The sequence below is a fragment of the Taeniopygia guttata genome, chromosome 17 (genome assembly GCF_048771995.1).
Source record: "Taeniopygia guttata chromosome 17, bTaeGut7.mat, whole genome shotgun sequence".
Lineage (NCBI taxonomy): Eukaryota > Metazoa > Chordata > Aves > Passeriformes > Estrildidae > Taeniopygia > Taeniopygia guttata.
Window position 1 is genome coordinate 9,096,926 of NC_133042.1, and position 20,894 is coordinate 9,117,819.

The 20,894-nt window shown below is 51.1% G+C and overlaps 2 protein-coding genes across 6 annotated transcripts in view; both read left to right on the forward strand.

The window, feature by feature from the left end:
• Positions 1-14,323, forward strand: part of NACC2 (NACC family member 2) — a 49,721-nt gene extending 35,398 nt beyond the window's left edge. For all 5 annotated transcript variants that reach the window (XM_030287034.4, XM_030287030.4, XM_030287031.4 and 2 more), the window contains 5 exons: positions 264-1,187; positions 8,924-9,091; positions 11,670-11,775; positions 12,056-12,153; positions 13,372-14,323. In XM_030287034.4, coding sequence (XP_030142894.1) covers positions 326-1,187; positions 8,924-9,091; positions 11,670-11,775; positions 12,056-12,153; positions 13,372-13,871 — 1,734 coding nt within the window. In that variant the 5' untranslated portion in view covers positions 264-325 and the 3' untranslated portion in view covers positions 13,872-14,323. The remainder of the gene's footprint in view (positions 1-263; positions 1,188-8,923; positions 9,092-11,669; positions 11,776-12,055; positions 12,154-13,371) is intronic.
• Positions 14,324-17,559: 3,236 nt separating this feature from the next.
• Positions 17,560-20,483, forward strand: LOC140685208 (uncharacterized). The gene is made up of 2 exons (XM_072936488.1): positions 17,560-19,510; positions 19,544-20,483. The coding sequence occupies exons 1-2, from the start codon at positions 17,636-17,638 to the stop codon at positions 19,712-19,714; spliced, it is 2,046 nt and encodes a 681-aa protein (XP_072792589.1). The 5' UTR covers positions 17,560-17,635; the 3' UTR covers positions 19,715-20,483.
• The last annotated feature ends 411 nt before the right edge of the window (positions 20,484-20,894 follow it).

Consider the following 20,894-nt stretch of genomic DNA (forward strand, 5'->3'; position numbering starts at 1 on the left):
AGTGGTGCTTATTTAAACAGACCACAACTTGAAGGAAATACTTGCTTTTTTGGAATATCCTTTGCCATCCACCAATGGCATTCCCAACGCCGCTCGAAACCATCGATAAGTAAATTTTGTAAGCGATTGCTTTTCCGCGTTGGCTCTCGGAGCTCGGCGTGGAGCCTTTGATGTCGGGTGAGGTGGGTTCCTGTGCTCCTGCCTGCTTTGGTGAACTGTCTAAAAACCTTGTTCCTCTCTTCCCTGTCTTCTCCGTTTTTCAGATGTGCCCTACTTTGGATATTCCTGCATTGAATGTCTGAGGAGCTCCGGCCGATCCTGAGCCATGTCGCAGATGTTGCACATAGAGATTCCCAACTTTGGGAACACCGTTCTGGGCTGCCTGAACGAGCAGCGGCTGCTGGGGCTGTACTGCGATGTCTCCATCGTGGTGAAGGGCCAAGCCTTCAAGGCTCACCGGGCGGTGCTGGCCGCCAGCAGCCTCTACTTCCGAGACTTGTTCAGTGGGAACAGCAAAAACGCCTTTGAGCTGCCGGGCACCGTCCCCCCGGCTTGCTTCCAGCAGATCCTGTCCTTCTGCTACACCGGCAAGCTGACCATGGCGGCCAGCGAGCAGCTGGTGGTGATGTACACGGCGGGCTTCCTGCAGATCCAGCACATCGTGGAGAAAGGGACGGACTTGATGTTCAAGGTCAGCTCTCCCCACTGTGACTCTCAGACCACCATGATCGAAGACCCCAGCTCGGAGCCGCAGAGCCCCTGCAACCAGCTGCAGTCGGCCTCGGCGCCCTACGTCATGTCCCCCTCCATGCCCATCCCGCTCCTCACGCGCGTCAAACACGAGAACCTGGAGCTGCAGGCCCTGCCCGGCCTGCCCGGCAAGCGGCCGCTCGAGCCCGGCGCCCGGGACGGGCCCGGCGGCGCCGGCGGTGCCAACGCGGGGCCGCTGAAGCTGTCGCGCGTCTCCTACTACGGCGTGCCCAACCTGGCCACGCTGATCCCCAACGTGCAGCAGGTGCAGTACTCGCAGGGGGAGCGCACCAGCCCCGGCGCCAGCAGCATCCCCACCACCGACAGCCCCACCTCCTACCACAACGAGGAGGACGAGGAGGACGACGAGGCCTACGACACCATGGTGGAGGAGCAGTACGGGCAGATGTACATCAAGTCCTCGGGAGGTTACTCTGGTAATGGATGGCTCTCTCCTCGGGGTTGTGTGATTTGGGTTGTTCACCAGGCTGTTGTCTTTGGGGGTTTCACTGGTTGGTTTTTTGCCCCATGCAGTGGGCTTGGTGCTGATGTCCAGGTCCCACCCTGCGCCATCGCTCCCCAGCTGGGAGACTCTTTGGATGAGAGGCTGCATCATCCACCAGGGTCACATCAGCCTTTGCTTTTTGGCTGAGGCTGCCAGCGAGGAGCCTGGGGGTTGCACGAGCCCTGTGGTGGTGACATCTGTTCCGAGGTGATGGCTGAGCTCACCTGCCCTGGGTCATCCATGGCAAGGGAAGCACCAGCCCTTTTGGCCCAGGGCGAGGTGGTCACTCTGGGAGCTCTCTTCTGTCCTGGCTTTTTAGAAGAAGAGTTTCCAAAAAAGTGATGAACATGGGATATTTGGAGGAAGGGAGAACATCAGCTAGATAATTTTTATTGAAGTTAACTAGAAATATCTGCAAAAGGAAGGAAAGATGGACTTTTCTCCCCACTGCCTGAAGTGCCCCTCTCTCCTTTGCCAGCCTTGTCCCACATATCACTGTCAGAAAGGGAAAAGCATTTCTGGGGCTTGATGTTCTTTTGTTTCCCCATTAGAAACATAATGCCCAGAACTAAATAAAATCCCTCTGCTGCCCTTCCAGAATCTGGGATTAAGGGGTGAGTGCGCATCCCTCGATGGGCCTCAGACAGAGGAGGCAGCTTCGTTTTGGTGGTGCTTGTCTGGGAGCTGCTGCTCAGCCCCAAGGTGGGCACAGGGACACGAGAGGTCCTTTCCCTCCCACTTCCTTGGGCACACAGCCCCTTCCCCTGGCACCTTGCAGGGCTCAGACCCTCCTGAGGAGCCAGGACAGGTGGGGTGCAGGTCCAGGGGCTCAGTTCCAGGGGGAGATGCCCACTGGGTGCTGTCCTCTGTGCATCCCACATGGAAGCAGCTCCCACAGATGGAGCTGACAGTGTCCCATATGGAAGCTCAGTCTCACAGTGGCCTCCTGGTGGGAGCTGCAGGTGTTTGTGGCAGCAGCTTTGATCCTCTGGAGCTCCCCAGGGAGGGACATCTTCCCATAGGCTCCGGCTGCTCACAGCATCCCCTCGCCCGGAGCTGCTTCCCAGCCCTGGCTGCTGGGATTGCTGCACTAATGTTGCAAATATTTGAGCTCTGGTTCGTTGGTGGGCTTTCCTCAAAGCCATTTGATTTTAGTCTTCACCAAGGAACAAGATTTGGCAAGTAAGATAATTTTTGTTACATAAAACAGGTAGGCTTCCTTAGTACTGAGAATGGTCTCACCCCCACACACTGGCCTGTCCCATCCCAGCCAGACAGCGAGCAGACAAGCAGTATTTTCCAAGGTGTTTTTTCACTAAGCCATATGAAAAAGGGGGAAAACATAGCGAATTTACTATTTGAATATTAGAAATATTTGTTAGAAGTGGACAAGCAGTTGCAGGAAATGAGCCTCAAAAGCCTGAGTATTCTCCCTGTCCTGCTTCAGGTCCCAGTGGTTGGGATGGGGCAGGAGAGGAGTGGGATCGGGGGTGGGACAAGGTCAGGGTCTCCTCCACGGCTGCTGTTGGAGGCAGGCTGAACAGGAATTGTGCTGTTGCCCACTTGTTTTGAGTTTATTTTGCTTTTCCCCCGCTGTACAGCCTGTGGTGAGTAATGTGGGTTTGCCTCCTTGGAGCAGTGGGGTTATGCCCTTGGACTGTGTTTTCCATCCCTGTCACGGGGCCAGTTCCTGCAGGAACAGAACAAAACCAATTCAGAAGGCAAGGACAGGAGCAGCCTGGGGATGGTGCAGGCAGCAGCCCTGAGGCTGTCCCTCATCCATGTCGGGCAGGAATCATCCCAGCTGGAAAAGTGAAAATCCCAGCAGCTTTCTCAGGTGCCACTGGGAGATGCTGCAGCCCTTGTGCCAGAGCTGGGCATCCCACAGCCAAGTTTTCCTGCTTGTTTTCTGTAGGGAGAACCAGGTGGTGATGCCAGGGGCCATGCAGGGAAGAGGCAGGTTGTTAGGCTCTAAATATCCCACATTTCTGCTGAAATTTCTCTTCTGCTCCTGCCCCTTTCAGGGGAGTTTCCTGTTTGAAATAAGGCAGCTATAGGTATCAGGCTTCCTGGAAAAGAGGGCACGCAAAAAAGAGATGACAAAAAGTAAAACCTAAGCTGTTCCTTTATGGTTTGGACTTGTAGGGCTAACTGTGTTTTAATTACTCGGGATAAACTGTACCCTCTCAAAAGGTGCAGAATAATGAAAGCATGAGATGGAAGAGAGAAGGCAGCTAATCCTGCTCCTGGCATGGAGATCCCGACAGCCTCACAAAGGCCTGGGGGAGGGGGAGCCCTTTAAAAGAGGGATTGCCAAGGTTTCCAAGAGCCCTGTTTGTGAAAACAAAAACAAAGCCAAAGAGGAGCAGAGCAAATGAAGCTCTGAATTTCAGAGAGGGTTGCTGGATTTTTCTTTTCCTTCTTTTTCTCTGTATTTTATTTCCCCATCTGAAGTGTTGGTGCTGGTGAGGGTTGGTGGGACACTAGTGACAATCTTCACCTGCCTCCAGCACCACCCACCACCCTTGGAAGGGTCACCAATCCTCTTCTTGCCCCAAGGCTGGGGGTTTTTAATTTATTCTCTTCACCCCTTTTTGTAGTCAGAGCCATTCTGAATTTCTAAAGCTGGATCAGATCCCTCCAAATCACAGGATCATTAAGGTTGGAAAAGGCCTCCAAGATCAAACTTTGACCAAAGAGCACTGGGTGCCTTGTCCAGTGGGCACCTCCAGGGATGGGAACTCCCAACACCTCCCTGGGCAGTCCCTTCCAATGCCTGAACACCTTTTCCATCAAGAAATTCCTCCTGATGTCCAGCTTGAACCTTCTCTGGCACAGCTTGAGGCTGTTTTCCTCTTCTGGGAGAAGAGGCTGGTGCCACCTGCAGTGGTGGCACCGGTGTGAGGGACCAAGACAAGCATTGGACCTGCAAAAGGAACAGCAGGATGAGGCCAGGATTAAACACAGGAGGGTCAGGCTTAGGTGGGTGGCAGCTGGGTGTAGGAAGAGCTGCCTCAGTTTCCCCCCAGGCTCTGGCCACGTTTGGTGCCGCGGCGGCGCGCCGGGCTGGGAGCACTGCGGTAAAATGGCTCCTCGCTCCATAACTAGGTCTGGTTGTGGAGAACATGTGGGCCTCGAGGACACGAGCGAGACTTAATGAGGTTTCCAGCATCTGATCTGAGGAACGCACAACTCCAGAAAATATTAAACAAAAGCAAAAGTATTTTTATCCCTGTTAATTACAGCGTCGTGGGCCTGAGCTGAAGTGGGTTTCAGCAGGACTTGCAGATGCTCGGCGCTTTTCTGCACCGAGCCGCGTTCTTGTCAGTCAGCTCTCTGCTGAGCAGATGCAGTTAATTTAATTTTGACAGGCACCAGCAAAGTTGTGTGAGGGTCCGTCCTCCTCCCCTGCTCCTGCTGCACCGGTTTGCAGGGAAAAGGGAAAATCTTTATGCAGCAAATGGCTGGAATGTAAAGGCCGGACTTGAAAGTTATGAAATCCTGAACTGACAAGAGCACGCTTCATTAAAAATTCATCTAAAATAGCCATTATAGAATAGTTGTGGTAATTAGCTGAGAGAATAGTTTTCTCTCCTGGCCTCTGATTCCTGACAGCAAGGAAAGAGGGCAGGGAAGAACCCAGAATCCCAAATGATGCAGCCCGTGCAGCATCCCGAGCGGAGCCGGGCACGGCGCGCCGCAGCGACGTAAATCACGGCAGCGACACCGGGAATTGCAGCGGGATGGAGCAGCTGGCTGCCACTGCAGGGACAGCCACCTGATCCTGCCAGGCCCCTCTGGTCCCTGTGGGGCCAGGCTGTCACAGGGAGGATGCTCAGCAGCAAAGAGCTCGTGGATTTTTTTTTAGGAAATGAAGCGGCCGAGGGCTGCGCCGGTTATTCACCACAACGCTTTGGCTTTTTGCAGAGGGATTCAAACACCTGGGAAGTGCTGAAAGCCAGGCTGTGTGTCTTATTGTGACAAGGTGGGGACTGGTCACAGATTGGACTTGGTGGTCTTGGAGGTCTTTTCCAGCCTGGGTGGCTGTGTGGTGGCACTGCCCCATCCTGGCCCCGGCACGGTCGGAGCCGAGCAGGGGAAGGCTGAACCCCACGCTGAGGGCACTCAGCCTCTGGCCTTTTTTGGCATTAAACTTCCAGCCCCATTTTCCTCCCTCTGAACCACAGATGTTTAATTTTAGGCTGGCAGATGTTTCACTCCTGGCTGAGATCTGAGGCGAAGGCAAGATAGGGGTATTTATAAAGCAGTAATATTTTTCCTATACTAATTCCAGATTACCTCCCTGTATAAATAGGTCACAAATCAAAGGGCTGCATTTCAGCACGCTGGTATAAATGTACTATTTGGGAAATGTAAACTCTCCCTGTTGGGACTCTGTGATGGATCTATCCCGTGGTGCTTGCGTGTGTCCTCTGCTACAGGTTTACATCTGTAGCAGATGCTGGTGATGCTGAGGCTGTGGAGGGAAGATATTTTTGAGGTGGTCCCACTGCCAGTGGAAAATAGGCTGATGGGAGAGAAATGTTAAAATATTGCTGTTTGAAAAGAGACTTCTGGCCGTGTAGGGAACAGGGGAGGATCATCCAAGTGTTTGCATCCATGGTGGAGCAGGTGGAGATGGATTCTCCAGTCTTTTCTTCAGGGCTTGAGTAGTGTGGTTACATGTTGGGACTCTGTAAACATCAGTTTTTGGGTGAGTCTCCATCATGGATTTCTGTATCTCCAAATCCCATTCCTAAACCAGAAACAGTTGTTTCTTACCCACAGGAGCACCTTGATGTTTGTGTGCAGTTTGGAGAACCCAAACTGGTAGGAATTGGGCTTCATGACTCATTTTGAAGCCCTGCTGTTTGGATTGTCAGGTAGTAAGGAGATAAGTGAGTGCTGGGGCCAGGTGTGTGTCCAGCAATTCCCAGGCACTCACCTGAGCATCCATCCCCAGCAAATCCAGCCCCAAACACCTCAGGTGGGACATGCAGAAATCCCAATGTCACCAAACCATCCTGGGCACTGCACTGAGGTGCTGTGAGGGATCTCTGGAGTGTGTTTTAGGGATATGGAGGACACCTGCCCCAGCATCATGCAGATCCTGGAGCCATGGAGCATGGACCACTGAGTTAGTTTGAGGCTGTTTCTTTTGCCAAAAAAAAAATCCAGGAAAACTGGTATTTCCCATTCTGCATCACCTGTTGCAGCTGCAGCATCCAGCTAAGTTTGGGATAAAAGCATATATCCAAATAAATAAAATATTCCAGTGTTTGGCTGGCAGCTCTCATGGCTTCCTCTGTAATGATTTCCTGCCCCTCTCTGCTGGCTGGGAGCTCCTTTCTTGTTCAGGAACAAAACTGTATTTAACAATACTTCCCATTGTTTGCCCTTTCATTCAAAGGGAAGGAGCCACTGCCCTCTGAAGATACAAATTAATTAGAAGCAAATACTCTCCTGTTCTCCGGAGCAGAAAGGCCAAACAGAGTGGCTTTCTGTGGAAACATGGGGCCAAAGTGGCTCTTGTGTCCTGCTCCTTTACATAACTGATTGCTATCTGCTCAGCTGAGGTGCCACTGAAAGCCCCAAACCTCTTCTTGGTTTAGTATCGTTGATTTTGTGCTAATGCTTGAATGGAAGCAAAGCCCCCCAGAATGATTCATGGCCGTGTTTAATAAGAGATTTATAGACAGTGAGCCAGCAGGACAGATGTAACCAAAATCCAGCAGTGGGTCGAGTTGCACTTGGTCTTTTTAGCTGAATTTTAGTTTGGTTTTTAAAGTATGGTGCTGATGGATATTGTGGGTGCTTTTGATCTGAGTCATTGGTTAAAGTAAAAATGAAGTATTAAAAATTCAATTTTAATAACTTGGGCAGAGCCCTGTGCTGGGATGGGATTGTGTAGCTCACATATACAGCTCCTAGGGGTTGTATATTTAATTTTACCTCTGGGAGATGACTGAGGTGTCCCTTCCTCCCCTCAAGCTGCCCTGGTGGCCCTGCCTTGCCAGGGAAGGACAGCAGAGCAGGATTGGTTCCTCCATACCCACTGTCCCTTTGCTTCTGGTTTCTCTAAGCTGGAAAATATCAATATTTAATGGGATATGGTTTGCTTATCACTCTTTAAAAGCCTCAAAATAGAGCTGGTCTTTGGGATTCTCCCTCAGAGCTGACCCCCATCTCCAGTGGGATCTTGGATCTGGGATGTGGGAATATTGCAGCTGGGAATGGCACAGGTTTCACTCTGATAATGGGGCTGTGATGGCACAAAGGGTTCAAAAACACCCCGTGAGTTGTTCTGCTGCTGCTGGGTGCTGTCTCCCTGAGCAAGGGCCATCCTCCTGCTATTCCAGAATCCCTCCTGGCTGTTCCTCGGGGCCAGAGGGAGCCCTGAGGGTGGGGATGCTCCCGAGCCTGCGATAGGATGCCACAAGCCAGCACAGCACCGCGGGCATGTCCTACTTAGAACACTGCTCCCTTTGTCCCCCAGCCATCGCCCTCGGTTACTGCAGCAACAAGTCTGCAGAACTTGTTATTTTATCTGCAGAGAGGAAAAGTGGCCCCCAGAACTCGGGGAGAATGGCAGGAAAAGACACCTCTGGAGAAGGGGAGGTTTTGAGTTCAGAAACGCTCGTTGCTGGGGTTTCTTCTTCTCTCAGTGCTCACAGATATTCGAGCACAGAGCAGGGTTTGGGTTTGTACGTGGCTCCTGCCATGTTATCAAACAGTTTTGGGGAGAAAAAGGTGGATCATGGCAGAGCTGGGCTGCAGTTCAGCCCTGAAATTGTTCCCACCGTGTCCTGAATTGATGCGCATGGTCAGCCCTCGTTGCTGTCAAAATTGTCATTTTAAGCAATCCTTGGTCTTGGACTGTAAATATGCTTTAGAAACCAATCCTCTGTGTGCCCACAATACCCAGATTTGGAGGGGCTAGCAGGACAGCCCAGTATTCCCAGCTTTTCCATCTTACTGGTTGCTCCTGGGCAGTGGTGGGATCTGGAGATGGTGCCTCAGAGCGAGTTGGGAAAATCTGGTATTTTGGTTTTGAAGCTACATCTTAATAACATTTTTTGCCTTGTTGATGGGGGCTTCTTTTGTTACTGAGAGGAAAAGTTGGCCTGCAGAAGGCAGAGGAAGAGAAGGTGGGCTGGAGGTGGCTGGTGGGTGCATCTCAGGAGAGGCTCTGCTGACCTTTCTCAGAACAGAGGTACCTGCAGGGTCTGGATTTTAACTTCAGCAGGAAAAACCATCAAGAGAAGTAAGGATGAAACTGCTGCAGATGTTTGTCAAACTGGGGCAATTTACTGCCTGTTTAGAACCCCCAGGTGGAATTCCTGCCCCCCTCCTGGGGTGTTTGGGGCAGCAGCTCCGTGTGCTGCGCTTGCAGAGTGATGCCAGCTGGGCAGAGCTGTCCATTTTCACAAATGATTAACTCAGGAGAAGTTAAAGCATAATTAGATTCTAAGAATCCTTTTTGCAGAAGCTGAGGCTGCTGTGGAAGGGGAGACCAGGGGATTTTCCCAAGCGCTCAGGTGACACCTGCCCCGTGGTTGGACATCTGGAGTGGGGAATGTTTCCAAGTGCTGCGTGAAGAAGTCAAATCTGACCTTCTGTCAGCCTCGTGACAGGTTATTCTAACGTTTTTCCCTTTTCATTTTGAAGTTGCCCAAGAGAAGCCGGAGCAGATCCCGCTGGAGAACCGCTCCTGTGTCCTGATCCGCCGGGATCTGGTGGCTCTCCCTGCCAGCCTCATCAGCCAGATCGGGTACCGCTGCCACCCAAAGCTCTACTCCGAGGGAGACCCTGGGGAAAAACTCGAGCTGGTTGCAGGTAGCTTTTGCAGAATGCCTTTGGATTGCTGCTGTTTTGCTTCTGGAATTGTGCTCTCCATCTTGCTGGAGTCGTGCATCTTCTGTGCCCTTGCTGTGTCTTTCTGGATTATTCATCACCGATCGTCTTTTGAAAAGTTCTGAGTTTCCTTTAATTTGCTGACGGAGAAATGTGTCATTAACAGGATTTATTCAATTGAATTAATTTAGCATTTTAATTGAATTCTGCAGCTTGTGTTCTTCCTGCTCGGTGTGGCTGCAGCGAGTCTGTTTTCATTTAGAATCACAGGTCTAAAAACCCAACACAGCCCCCTCAAAAATTACCACATTATAAGATTTACAATGCAAAGGAGATAAAATTTGTGTCAGTGAACAAGCTTTGAAAAACCTGTAAAATTTTCTTTATAAATTTACTAAGTGGTCAAATGCTGCAACAGGAGGAGAAGGAATTGGGTTTGGTCTTTTATTCTGTCTTTATTTTCATTTTGGGGGAAATTTACAATATTGGGAGAATTTATTCCTCTATGAAAGATTTCTGGCCAGTGTGAGGTGGAAGATGGTGCTGTTAAGAGTGTAGAGCTGGAGGAGTGAAACCAGGTGGCTGTGCCAGCCCAGGCACACCCAGCACTGCACAGAAAGTGTTGAACTGGAGTGACCAGGTCAAATTCCAGTGGAAATAACCATATTCTGCTTTTAGAACTTCCCCCCAGCTTTGCTTTGCAGTTATCTGGCTGTGGGGTTTTCCCTTGGATGTAGCTGTGTGGGGATGGCTGGGCAGGACATCCCAGACCTGCCCCAGGTGAGGAGGTTTGATTAATCCCTGCAAAGTCCTTGGTCCAAAAAGGACATGTGGCAGCACAGTCCGTCCAAATCAGTTCTTCTTCCCTTCCCTTTCTCCCTTGGTTAGTAGCATAATTTCATTTTCATTCTGGAGGAGTCAGGATTTCGGGGGATGCCCAAAAAGGTCTGCAGCTGATGAAGGACGGGACTTTGATGGAAGGCAAAGCACAGAGTACAGCCACAAGTATTTATTTTGTATCTGGAATATTCATTTTGTACCCATTTCCATTTAATGTGAGACTTCTTAAAACCATCGAGTGGTGCAGGTTATTTTCACAGTCAGAGCTGGAAATTGGTTTGAGGCAACTCTGCTTGATTTACATTTTTCAATCTGGAAAAAAAAGTAGATTAATATCACTAACTGATAGCGACTGCCTGGTTATTTTTCATTTATTCAAGTGAAGTTCCCCTTGCTGGTGGCTGGTGTTCACTCTGATGCCTTATCTCTTAAAATACAAAATAAACTCCCCTAATTCCTGTCTCAGACCTGGAGGGGGGGGCTTGATCCTGCTGTGAAAGTTTGCCTCAACTCTCCAAGTGGGAATGTTTTCCTTTTGTTTCTGGTTTTTCATGCTAGAATTGATTCAGCAAACTTGAGCAGCCCTCTCTGAAAAAGGGTCTTTAACAAGGCTTGCAGTCTCCACAGCACACTCGAGGGAGGGACTGAGACTGTTACTTAAAAAGAACCAAAAAACTCATTAGATGGAAGAGAATACAAGGAAAATTCCTGGTGAGACGTGGCACGGCTCAGAGATGCAGAGGGATGCTGGATCCTGGGGCAGGATGAGTGTCCTGGGGTGCCTCTGGTGCCAGGGGAGGTGCAGAGGGGCAGGCTCAGGGCTGCCCTGAGCTCCAGCTCCACCCAGAAGGTCAGGGACAATCATCTTCCCTGGAAATCCAGGAGGAGATATTACTTCTCCAACAGATGCTTTTATATCTCGAGAACAGAGTGTGTTCTGGATCCAGCTATGACCCATTATTTAATCTTAATTAAAAGCAAATACCAAAACCCTCTCATGTAACAGAATGCTTGAAAAATGGGATAACCTCTCCCTGGAAGCGGTGCCGAGGCAGGAGCAGGTTGGTCTGTGAGCAGAGTGAAAAGGTTTGATATAAAACCTGCTGTAAAGTACTGCCAGACCTCTGGACGTGTCCAGCTGCTTTGCACAGGGTTCCTTTTTCTTCCAGAAAACATCCTTAAAGGCAGCAGGTTCAAAGACAGCAGTTGCTGTGCATTAGAAGGAAAATTCCCTGCTCACCAGAGGTATCAAGAGGTGATGGGCTGGGGTTTTGGAAGCAGTTAGATCTGTAACCAAGTACCTCTTTCTGTGCTAGATGGGCTTTTTCTTTGCTTTCCAGCTCTGTGTTCTACAGTCCTGTACTGGGAAAAAAAAAAAAAAAAAAAAGAAAAGGCCAAATGGATTGAGGTTTTCTCACTTCAGAAAGAATAAATAATGTGATCTGTACATATCAAATCACAGTGTAAGCCTTGCACTGTGTGCATTGGTGAGAAAATAAGAATCCTTTCATTTGATTCCCATAGACTTCCTGTCTGTACAGATAAAATTAGGAGTTGTTATTGCCTGGGACTTGCCAGGATTTTCCAGAAATCCCCCTCTCCTTGTAGCAGCAGGTGAAGAAGAGGTTCCCACCAGCGAGGAGGAGCTGTGGGTGGCTCGGGGGTGGCTCTGTGGCTGTGTCAGGGGTTCATTTTGGATTGTCCCTCTGCACCCTTGCAGGCTCAGGCGTTTACATCACCCGGGGGCAGCTGATGAATTGCCATTTATGTGCTGGTGTCAAACACAAGGTCCTGCTGCGACGTCTCCTGGCCACCTTCTTCGATCGGTAGGTCCTGTCCCGCTGCTCCTCCTGCTCTCCCAGGGGCTTCTTTGCCTTCACCTCCCGGGGGTTTAACCCTGTGTCACAAGTGCTTCATCCTCTGCACTCAGCCCTGTGCATTTGCTTCGTGATGCTTGAGAACTTTATTCCCTTTCCGTGCACATTTCCCGTTCATTCCTCACCTTAAAATCCGGGTGATGCCTCCAGCAGGAGCTGAAGGGAGGAGAGCAGGGCAGTGGCTGTCCCCTGTCCCCTCTCCCAGGATGTCCCTTTGCCTTCCCCACAGGAACACACTTGCCAACAGCTGCGGAACTGGAATCAGGTCCTCCACGAGCGATCCCAGCAGGAAGCCCTTGGACAGCAGGGTCCTTAATGCAGTCAAATGTAAGGAGAGGGATGTTCTGCTGCTGGGGTGGAACAGCATGGCCCAGCCCTGGCCAGGGAAGGTCACTCTGTTGTGTGATAATGGTGGAATTGGGTTGTAGGAAAATCCATTTATTTTTTAGTTTGCATCGTTTTTTGATTGCCCAGAGAAGCTGTGGGTGGGATCTGCTCTCCATCAGCCACTTCCCCCTCAGTCACCTGTGGATACCTGGAGTGCTGGGGACAGGAGGTGCTGGAGAGGGAGGAGCTGGAGGGCTGGAGGAAACCCTGAGGGGCGCAGGAAAATCTGTTCACCATGGGCTTCATATGCAGTGGAAATCACTGCGTTCTCTCACCTTGGCTGAATTCTGGGGAGTAAATCTTTGTGTAAATATTACTGTGCTGAAAAACAAAACTCTAAACAATTTTTAAAATTTAGTTTTTAAGATTTGGAAGGGAAATCTTTCCCCTCCCTAACTGTAAATTCCAGGGGCCTTCCAGCTGCCCTGGGAGATCTATGGCATCTGGGGAAAAGGGGTAAGTGGGCAGATGTTCAGTAATGGTTGAACATGGTAGAGTCAGCTCCCTGTTAGCAGTTTTATCCTAGAGAGTCCCAACTCTGGACTTTGCAGCCATGGTCCTTCCTGAGGGGAGCTGGAAGGGCGTTGCTGTTGTGTGCCAGGATATGAGATGGGTTCCTACTGCCTGGATTTGTCCCTGTGCATGAGCTTTAGCTGACAGTTATTCAGCGTGGCAGTTCCTTGGATGCTGCTCCATAACATCAGGTGCTTGGCTCCCGCAGAGGAGCAGGACACGAGGGATTGCAGGGCTCCTGCAGCTCCCATCCTGCTGGATGTGCCAGCAGAGGGAGGGACAGGCAGAGGACAATCCCTTGGGCAGCCCCTCAGCTCTGACATTTCCTGCAGCGCTGTGGGTTTAGGAGCTGTTAATGGAGCTGCTGCTGGGGAGTTTGTGGGATCTTTTTCTTGCCCACCTCTAGTTTGTGGCTGTGAGACTCCCCATGGAGTGAGGGGCCCTTCTGCATCCCTCTCCCTCTGCCAGCTGTGGTGTTTGTACCTTCAGCTCTTACCCTTCCCGGTTGTCTCCAGCTGAGGAGCTCCGTGTGTGTGTGGAGAGCTCAGGTCCGTGGGTGAAGCTCCGCTGCCACCTGGGAGCCCGGGCTCACCTTTGTGCCACTCTCCCCCAAAACCTGAGCTCTGTGTCTCCCTGTCTTTGCAGTGTATTGTCAGAATTTTGCCCCGAGCTTTAAGGAGAGCGAGATGAACGTGATCGCGGCCGACATGTGCACCAACGCGCGGCGCGTGCGCAAGCGCTGGCTGCCCAAGATCAAATCCATGCTGCCCGAGGGGATGGAGATGTACCGCACCGTCATGGGCTCCTCCACAAACACTGTCCCCCTGGAGCCCGACTTCCAGCCCAACGCTGCTCAGGCCTTCGAGCAGCGCATCTATGCAGAGAGGAGGAGCGAGGCGGGGACTATAGTAGCCTTGAGAACTAACACAGTGAATGTAGAGCTGAGCAACGGATCCAACCAGTCCTTCGAGCAGGGCGAGGACGCCGAAGGCGCCGGCTCCGTCATCCAGGAGGCAGCTGCCACGGATGCCATGGCGTCGGAAACCCAAAGCACTCCGCAACCTTTCGAACAAGGTTCGGGCTCCTCCAGCCGGCCCGAAACCCCCGTGAGAAGACAAGATGGTACTTATGGAGGGACTTTATAGAGAGAGCAAACATTTCATGACCTATAAGGGATCTGTAATACTAAAGCTGCTTGCATGCATTACTAATACAAAACAAAAAAATGTGATCAAGCCACTTACCTACTGAACTGCTACTGTTGCCTGAAAAAAATGTGATTTTTATTCTGCTTGTATTTAAAATTTATGAAGGAAATAATCGCATTCGTTATACTGTAAACGACTAGGTCTGTGGCGACCTACTTAAAAAAATATTGGGCTCCTTTTTTGATATTCCTGAGGTTAGTCTATAAGATTGTAGCTTTTTCTTTTTTTTTTCCTTTCCTTTCCTTTTTTTTGTTTTATTTTTTTTGTTTGTTTTTTTGTTTGTTTAAGAAGGGGAGGAGAAAAGCTAGCCACCCCCCACCCACCACCCTGTCATCACCCCATCCATCACTCAGCTCAGAAGTAAAGCCATCGTTAACCTTGTCCTCTAAGGAGAGTTTTGTCACTGAACAGGAAAGCGAGGTGTGTTCGGGTGCAGGTGCTGTGACTGGCCGCGTTTGTCTCGGGAAGGGCTCGAGCCAAGTGGGATGGGCTGGGGGAAATCGTGGCAGTGATCGTGGCCAGACCCCTCTGGAGGCAGGGGAGCCCTGGCCGTGGGTGCTGTTGTCCCGGGGAGGTTCCTGCAGCTCCCTGGAGCAGGGATGGTTCCGCGGGAGTTCAGGCTGGCGCGTGTCGGGAGGACTGCGTGGGATGCAGGTGGAGAGCCTGGCTGCCCTTGTGCTTGTGGTCTGGTTTTTGCCCAATACAGCTGGGTTTGGGTTTGGTTTCTCTCTCCCTCCCTTCCTCCCTCCCAGCCACTCCTTTTCCTTCGCTTCTCCGTGGTTGCACCTTCACGTCCCCGCTCTGTCACCCCTCTGCACCCCAGGGCGTGCAGGTCCTGGGGCACCCACTGCGAGGGGAGGAGCCCCCCCTCAGCCTGTGAAGGGATTTAGGGAGGAATCTGAGCATGGAGAGCATGTTGTTCTTGCTGCAAAGGACACGGAGTCGGGAGCTCGTGGCGTTGGCTCCTGGCAGCATCCGCGCTGGAGGCAGAGCTCAGTGCGTGCAGAGCTCACCCTCTGCCTCCTCCCTCCTCTCCAGGCCAACCAAACTTTAATAATTTGGAGTGTACTGGATGCAAAAATTAAAAGAAAAAATGAGCTTTGATCCCTTTTGTGAAGAGGTTTTGGGGAGGAGGAAGTGCTTTGCCTCCTGCTCGCCCTCCTGCAGCCCCTTCTGGGAAAAACCCAATGTGGAGTTATTTGTCTTTATTTTTGTTGTTGCAGGCTGATGTCCCCAGGCTGTGGTGACTGTGGTGGCCTCGGCATGGGACTTGTGGGTGTCCCTGGAGCCCGATGGGCAGCAGGTACCTGCTCTGTCCCTCACCTTTACAAAGAAGTGAGCGGAGTCTGTCCCACAGAGCGGCTCCAGCGGGACCCTGCAGCTTCCCCCGAGGGCTGGGGCCAGGCTGGGGGTCCCACGGGGGATGGGGACAGTGACATTAAAGCCAAGTTTGGCTTTTTCCTTTTTTTCCTTTCCTTTTTTAATGATGGTTATTTTTACTGTGACTTAACAACCTGCTTTAATGACACTTGCAGCTTGTTCTCTAACACGTTGGGGACTAGGAACAAGGTGCACAAAGAGTCACTTTTTGGCTGCTGTGGCTGTGCTCCTCTTTTCTTTCCTGCTTTGATTCCCTAATCCAGACAGCGCTTTGCTCAGGGTTTTCTTCCTTCTTTATATTTCCATTGGGAAAGGGGGAGTGTGGAGAGGATAACCCAAATTTTGGCCATTTGTTTTGTTTTCTTTGATACTTGAAGCAGTTTTTTTGCATCGTAACTAACGAGGCTGCCCAGCCTGTGCCACTGCTCCTGACACAACAAATCAGTAATGAGGGGGTCCTGCCCCACGTTGGGTTTTGGCACAGCTCTTTTGGGGGGGCTGTGACGCCCCAGACCAGGTTTTGGGGGCTGGTGCAGGTGCAGAGGTGTGGGATGCTTCGGAGAAGTGGGAATGGGCTCGGCTCTATTTGCACTTTACCCACGTCACTAAACAAACCCGGGGACCACGGGCTGAGCTCGGGGGGGCTTTGTCCCCAGCCATCCCTGGGGACACGGAGCAATTCCTTGGCCCTGGGGCGTCCCCATGCCCTGGGGACAGCTGCTGGAGGGCAGCTCAGCCAGCTTGGTGGGGCTCAGGTTTGGCTGAGGACCCTCCTGATCCCCAAATCTTTGGGTTTGCCAAAAATCTGAGGCAAAGCTGGGAGCGGCTCCGGGTGCCGGAGATCAGAAGTCGTCCCTTGTGTGTGTGTCTGTGTGCATATATATAAATATAAATATAGAGAGAAAAGATATTGCAGAGGATTCCTCCTCCTCCTCCTCCTCCTTTTTGGCACTTGCTGGGGGTGGGGAGCAGGCTGAGCCCCCCGGCTGGGGGCTGCACTTGGCTGGAGGGATTTATTCTGGACCAAACCTGTTCCCAGACAGCCGGCGGGGCCACCGGGGGGGCAGCAGCAAAGTACTTGAATGGCTTAGGACAGAGAGTCTGGAGAGAGTCAAGTTGCACAGTGAAAAAATATATTTTTATACCTAGCACAACTTCCTGTATATTTTGGGGTTTTTTCTTTCTTTTTTTTTTTTTTTCCTTTCATTTCTTTTTTTCTTTCTTTTTCCTGATTTGGGTTTGTTTTATTAATTATTATTATTATTATTATTATTAGGAAGGCAAACTTCTAAAATGTGAAGGGCGTTGGGTTTTTCCTTATCTGGTAGATGAGGGCAAGCATTTTGCACTAATGTTTCCTGTGTGTGGAGGATTAATGATATGTTTGAAAATGTTATATGGCAATGATTGTATTCTTCAGAGAAAAAAAAAAAAACAACAAAAAAGCAAAAAAAAAACCCCTTAAAAATGAATGTAAGGTGAGAACAGAGCAGTCCATCGATTGTATGCGGCTTTCCTGAGTGCCTTAGAATTTTTTGATCATTTTTTTTCCAAGGAAAACAGATTAAGAAGATCAGATCATAACCGACTCCTTCCTCCTCTTTGTTTACGACACTATTTTAAATTCTAGAATTTTGGGGCTGCTTTATAATGTGAATAGGAAACTGCATTCATCTAGGTCTGACAGTGTAAAATCAGAGCATCAGTATTTATGGTATGTCTGCACCTTTATTCTTATGCTTGACTATTAGCAATATTACCTGTATATTCTATATCTAAAGTTATACCAAGCACCTTTAACGAGCGCAGAGTTAAAGCACCCGAGTTCCCCGCAGCTGCCCCAGTAGGACCAGCTCCTCTCCTCCTCGTTAGCGCTAATTAAACACCGCTTTGCCGAGGGGCTGCATGACCCTCTGCCACCCCCGCTGCCGGTGACACGGTGACATTCCCGACCTTTCCCGGCGCTGAGGGCAGGAGCTGGGAGCGGCTCCTCCTGCTTGGATCCCTGCAGCTTCCCCGGGGGCTCCGAGCCCACGCAGCGCCCCAAAACTGGAACTGCCCGCGGGGTTTGGGGTGCAGAACCCCTCCTTGGTGTCCCCAAGGGCTTTGTCCCCCTTATCCTGCAGGATTTGGGGTGCAGAACCCCTCCTTGGTGTCCCCAAGGGCTTTGTCCCCATTATCCTGCAGGATTTGGGTGCAGAGCCCCTCCTTGGTGTCCCCAGGGGCTTTGTACCCCTTGTCCTGCAGGATTTGGGGTGCAGAGCCCCTCCTTGGTGTCCCAAGGGCTTTGTCCTGTAGGATTTGGGGTGCAGAGCCCCTCCATGTGTCCCCAGGGGCTTTGTCCCCCTTGTCCTGCAGGATTTGGGGAACACAGCCCCTCCTTGGTGTCCCCAGGGGCTTTGTCCCCCTTGTCCTGCAGGATTTGGGGTGCAGAGCCCCTCCTTGGTGTCCCCAAGGGCTTTGTCCCCCTTGTCCTGCAGGATTTGGGGTGCAGAGCCCCTCTGTGTGTCCCCAGGGGCTTTGTCCCCCTTGTCCTGCGGTGTTTGGGGTGCAGAACCCCTCATTGGTGTCCCCAGGGGCTTTGTCCCCCTTGTCCTGCAGGATTTGGGGAGCAGAACCCCTCTGTGTGTCCCCAGAGACTGTCCCCAGCCTTGGAGCCTTTGTCCCCCTTGTCCTGCAGGATTTGGGGTGCAGAGCCTCTCTGTGTGTCCCCATGGGCTTTGTCCCCCTTGTCCCGCGGTATTTGGGGTGCAGAGCCCCTCCGTGTGTCCCCAAGGGCTTTGTCCCCCTTGTCCCGCAGGATTTGGGGTGCAGAGCCCCTCCATGTGTCCCCAGGGGCTTTGTCCCCCTTGTCCTGCAGGATTTGGGGTGCAGAGCCCCTCCTTGGTGTCCCAAGGGCTTTGTCCCCCTTGTCCTGCAGGATTTGGGGTGCAGAGCCCCTCCTTGGTATCCCCAAGGGCTTTATCCCCCTTGTCCCGCAGGATTTGGGGTGCAGAGCCCCTCCTTGGTGTCCCCAAGGGCTTTGTCCCCCTTGTCCTGCAGGATTTGGGGTGCAGAACCCCTCCTTGGTGTCCCCAAGGGCTTTGTCCCCCTTGTCCTGCAGGATTTCGGGTGCAGAGCCCCTCCATGTGTCCCAAGGGCTTTGTCCCCCTTGTCCTGCAGGATTTGGGGTGCAGAGCCTCTCCTTGGTGTCCCCAGGGGCTTTGTCCCCCTTGTCCTGCAGGATTTGGGGTGCAGAGCCCCTCTGTGTGTCCCCAAGGGCTTTGTCCCCCTTGTCCTGCAGGATTTGGGGTGCAGAGCCTCTCCTTGGTGTCCCCAAGGGCTTTGTTGCCCTTGTCCTGCAGGATTTGGGGTGCAGAGCCCCTCCGTGTGTCCCCGAGGGCTTTGTCCCCCTTGTCCTGCGGTGTTTGGGGAGCAGAACCCCTCCATGTGTCCCCAAGGGCTTTGTCCCCCTTGTCCTGCAGGATTTGGGGAGCAGAACCCCTCCATGTGTCCCCAAGGGCTTTGTCCTGCAGGATTTGGGGAGCAGAACCCCTCCTTGGTGTCCCCAAGGGCTTTGTCCCCCTTGTCCTGCAGGATTTGGGTGCAGAGCCCCTCCTTGGTGTCCCCAGGGGCTTTGTCACCCTTGTCCTGCGGTGTTTGGGGTGCAGAGCCCCTCCTTGGTGTCCCCAAGGGCTTTGTCCCCCTTGTCCTGCAGGATTTGGGGTGCAGAGCCCCTCCTTGGTGTCCCCAGGGGCTTTGTCCCCCTTGTCCTGCGGTGTTTGGGGTGCAGAACCCCTCCTTGGTGTCCCCAAGGGCTTAGTCCCCCTTGTCCTGCAGGATTTGGGGTGCAGAGCCCCTCTGTGTGTCCCCAAGGGCTTTGTCCCCCTTGTCCTGCGGTGTTTGGGGTGCAGAGCCCCTCTGTGTGTCCCCAGGGCTTTGTCCCCCTTGTCCTGCAGGATTTGGGGTGCAGAGCCCCTCCTTGGTGTCCCCAGGGGCTTTGTCCCCCTTGTCCTGCAGGATTTGGGGTGCAGAGCCCCTTCTTGGTGTCCCCAGGGGCTTTGTCCCCCTTGTCCTGCAGGATTTGGGGTGCAGAGCCCCTCTGTGTGTCCCAGGGGCTGTCCCCAGCCCTTGTCCCCGGGGCTGTGCTCACATCCCTGGTTTTTCTGGAAATCGCTGCTGCGAATGGAGGAGGAGCCGTGGGAAGCCGGGCTGAGCCCCGGAGTGTCCCCGGAGTGTCCCCGGAGTGTCCCCGGAGTGTCCCCGGAGTGTCCCCAGCTGTCCCCGCAGCCATCCCGGGATTCAACTGCTGTTCCAAGTGTTCCTGCTCCAAACCCTGCTGGGAGCGAGCGAGGGGGCGAGTGGGACACACTCGCATTGGAAACCCCTCCACTCCTCCTCCAGTTTCTTCCACTGTTTAAAAGCGTTTTGCACACACACAAAAAATAAAAAAAATAAAAATTAAAAAAAAAAAAATCGTGATTTTTATGTCAAGGTTATTAAAAAAAAAAAAAAGCCAAAACTTGCAATACTATTTTTAGCAGACGAGAATAAAGAAAAAAAAAAAAGAAGTAAATAAAATAATAAATAATAAAAAACAACTGAGTATAAATGTATAAATATTTTTGACTTGAACATTTGGATGGCACTTGATTCAAATAGAACATTAATCCTTTGGACAGAATGTTTGGGGAAAATAAAGGACTTAAAGTACAAGGTTGTTTTTAAAGCGTCTTCATAGGGTATTAAGTAGTACTGTAATTCATGACTGTTAAAAATACTTTCTGTGCTGTAAGGAAATCTCACAGTACCACTGAATTATGTTCCTCAACTGTCTCAGCCACGAACGATGCTAGCTTCTTTTTTTTTTTTTTAAATTTTATTTTATTTTTTATCGTGCATTATTCACTAGTATTTATGTGCTCTTACTCTGTATAGTTCAGACTGTTATTTTGTAGCCATGGCTGACACGATATATCAGTAACTAAAAAAAAAAAGAGAGAGAAAACATGAAGACCCCCCCCTGCCCCGAGCTGGAACTGTGCTCATAGCTGTTTTCATATGATGAAAAAAAAAATCCATTAAAAAAAAAAAAAAAAAGCAAAAAAAACCAACCCAATGTGATCATTAATTGTAAAACGCTTTGTAAAATTCACATTTACAAAATAATAAAGTAAATTACAATTAAAAGGTTCCCTTTGCTCTGTTTTCTGTCTTTCTGGGTGGTGGGCAGTGTTAAGTAAGGGGTTGTAAATAGATGTTGAAGGGGCTCTGGTGGCTCAGGCTCCACTTCAGGGTATGAAACAACCCCCACATTTGGCCACTTGAAGGATTTTACCCAAATTTTGGGATTTTGGAGTTCCCTGCACCGCCCTGGGCTCTCCCCCCACTTCACCTGATGTAAATTTTGGGCATCTTTTGGCTTTTTTTACCTGAACACATCACACACTCCCTCCCTCCCTCCACTTACAAACTCTAATATTTGTTGTTATTATTACCATGGCTTAAAATTGAATTTGCAGCACTCCAGACTGTGGGGTTGTTGTTGTTTTTAGGATGAGGACAGGGGAAAGGCTGGAAAGGTTTCAAAGCAGAGAGGCT

Coding starts and splice junctions, on each gene's coding strand:
- LOC140685208 (XM_072936488.1), top strand. CDS start 17,636: ATGTGTCCCCAGGGGCTTTGTCCCCCTTGTCCTGCAGGATTTGGGGAA. Junction 19,511..19,543: donor CCGTGGGAAGCCGGGCTGAG/CCCCGGAGTGTC, acceptor TCCCCGGAGTGT/CCCCGGAGTGTCCCCGGAGT.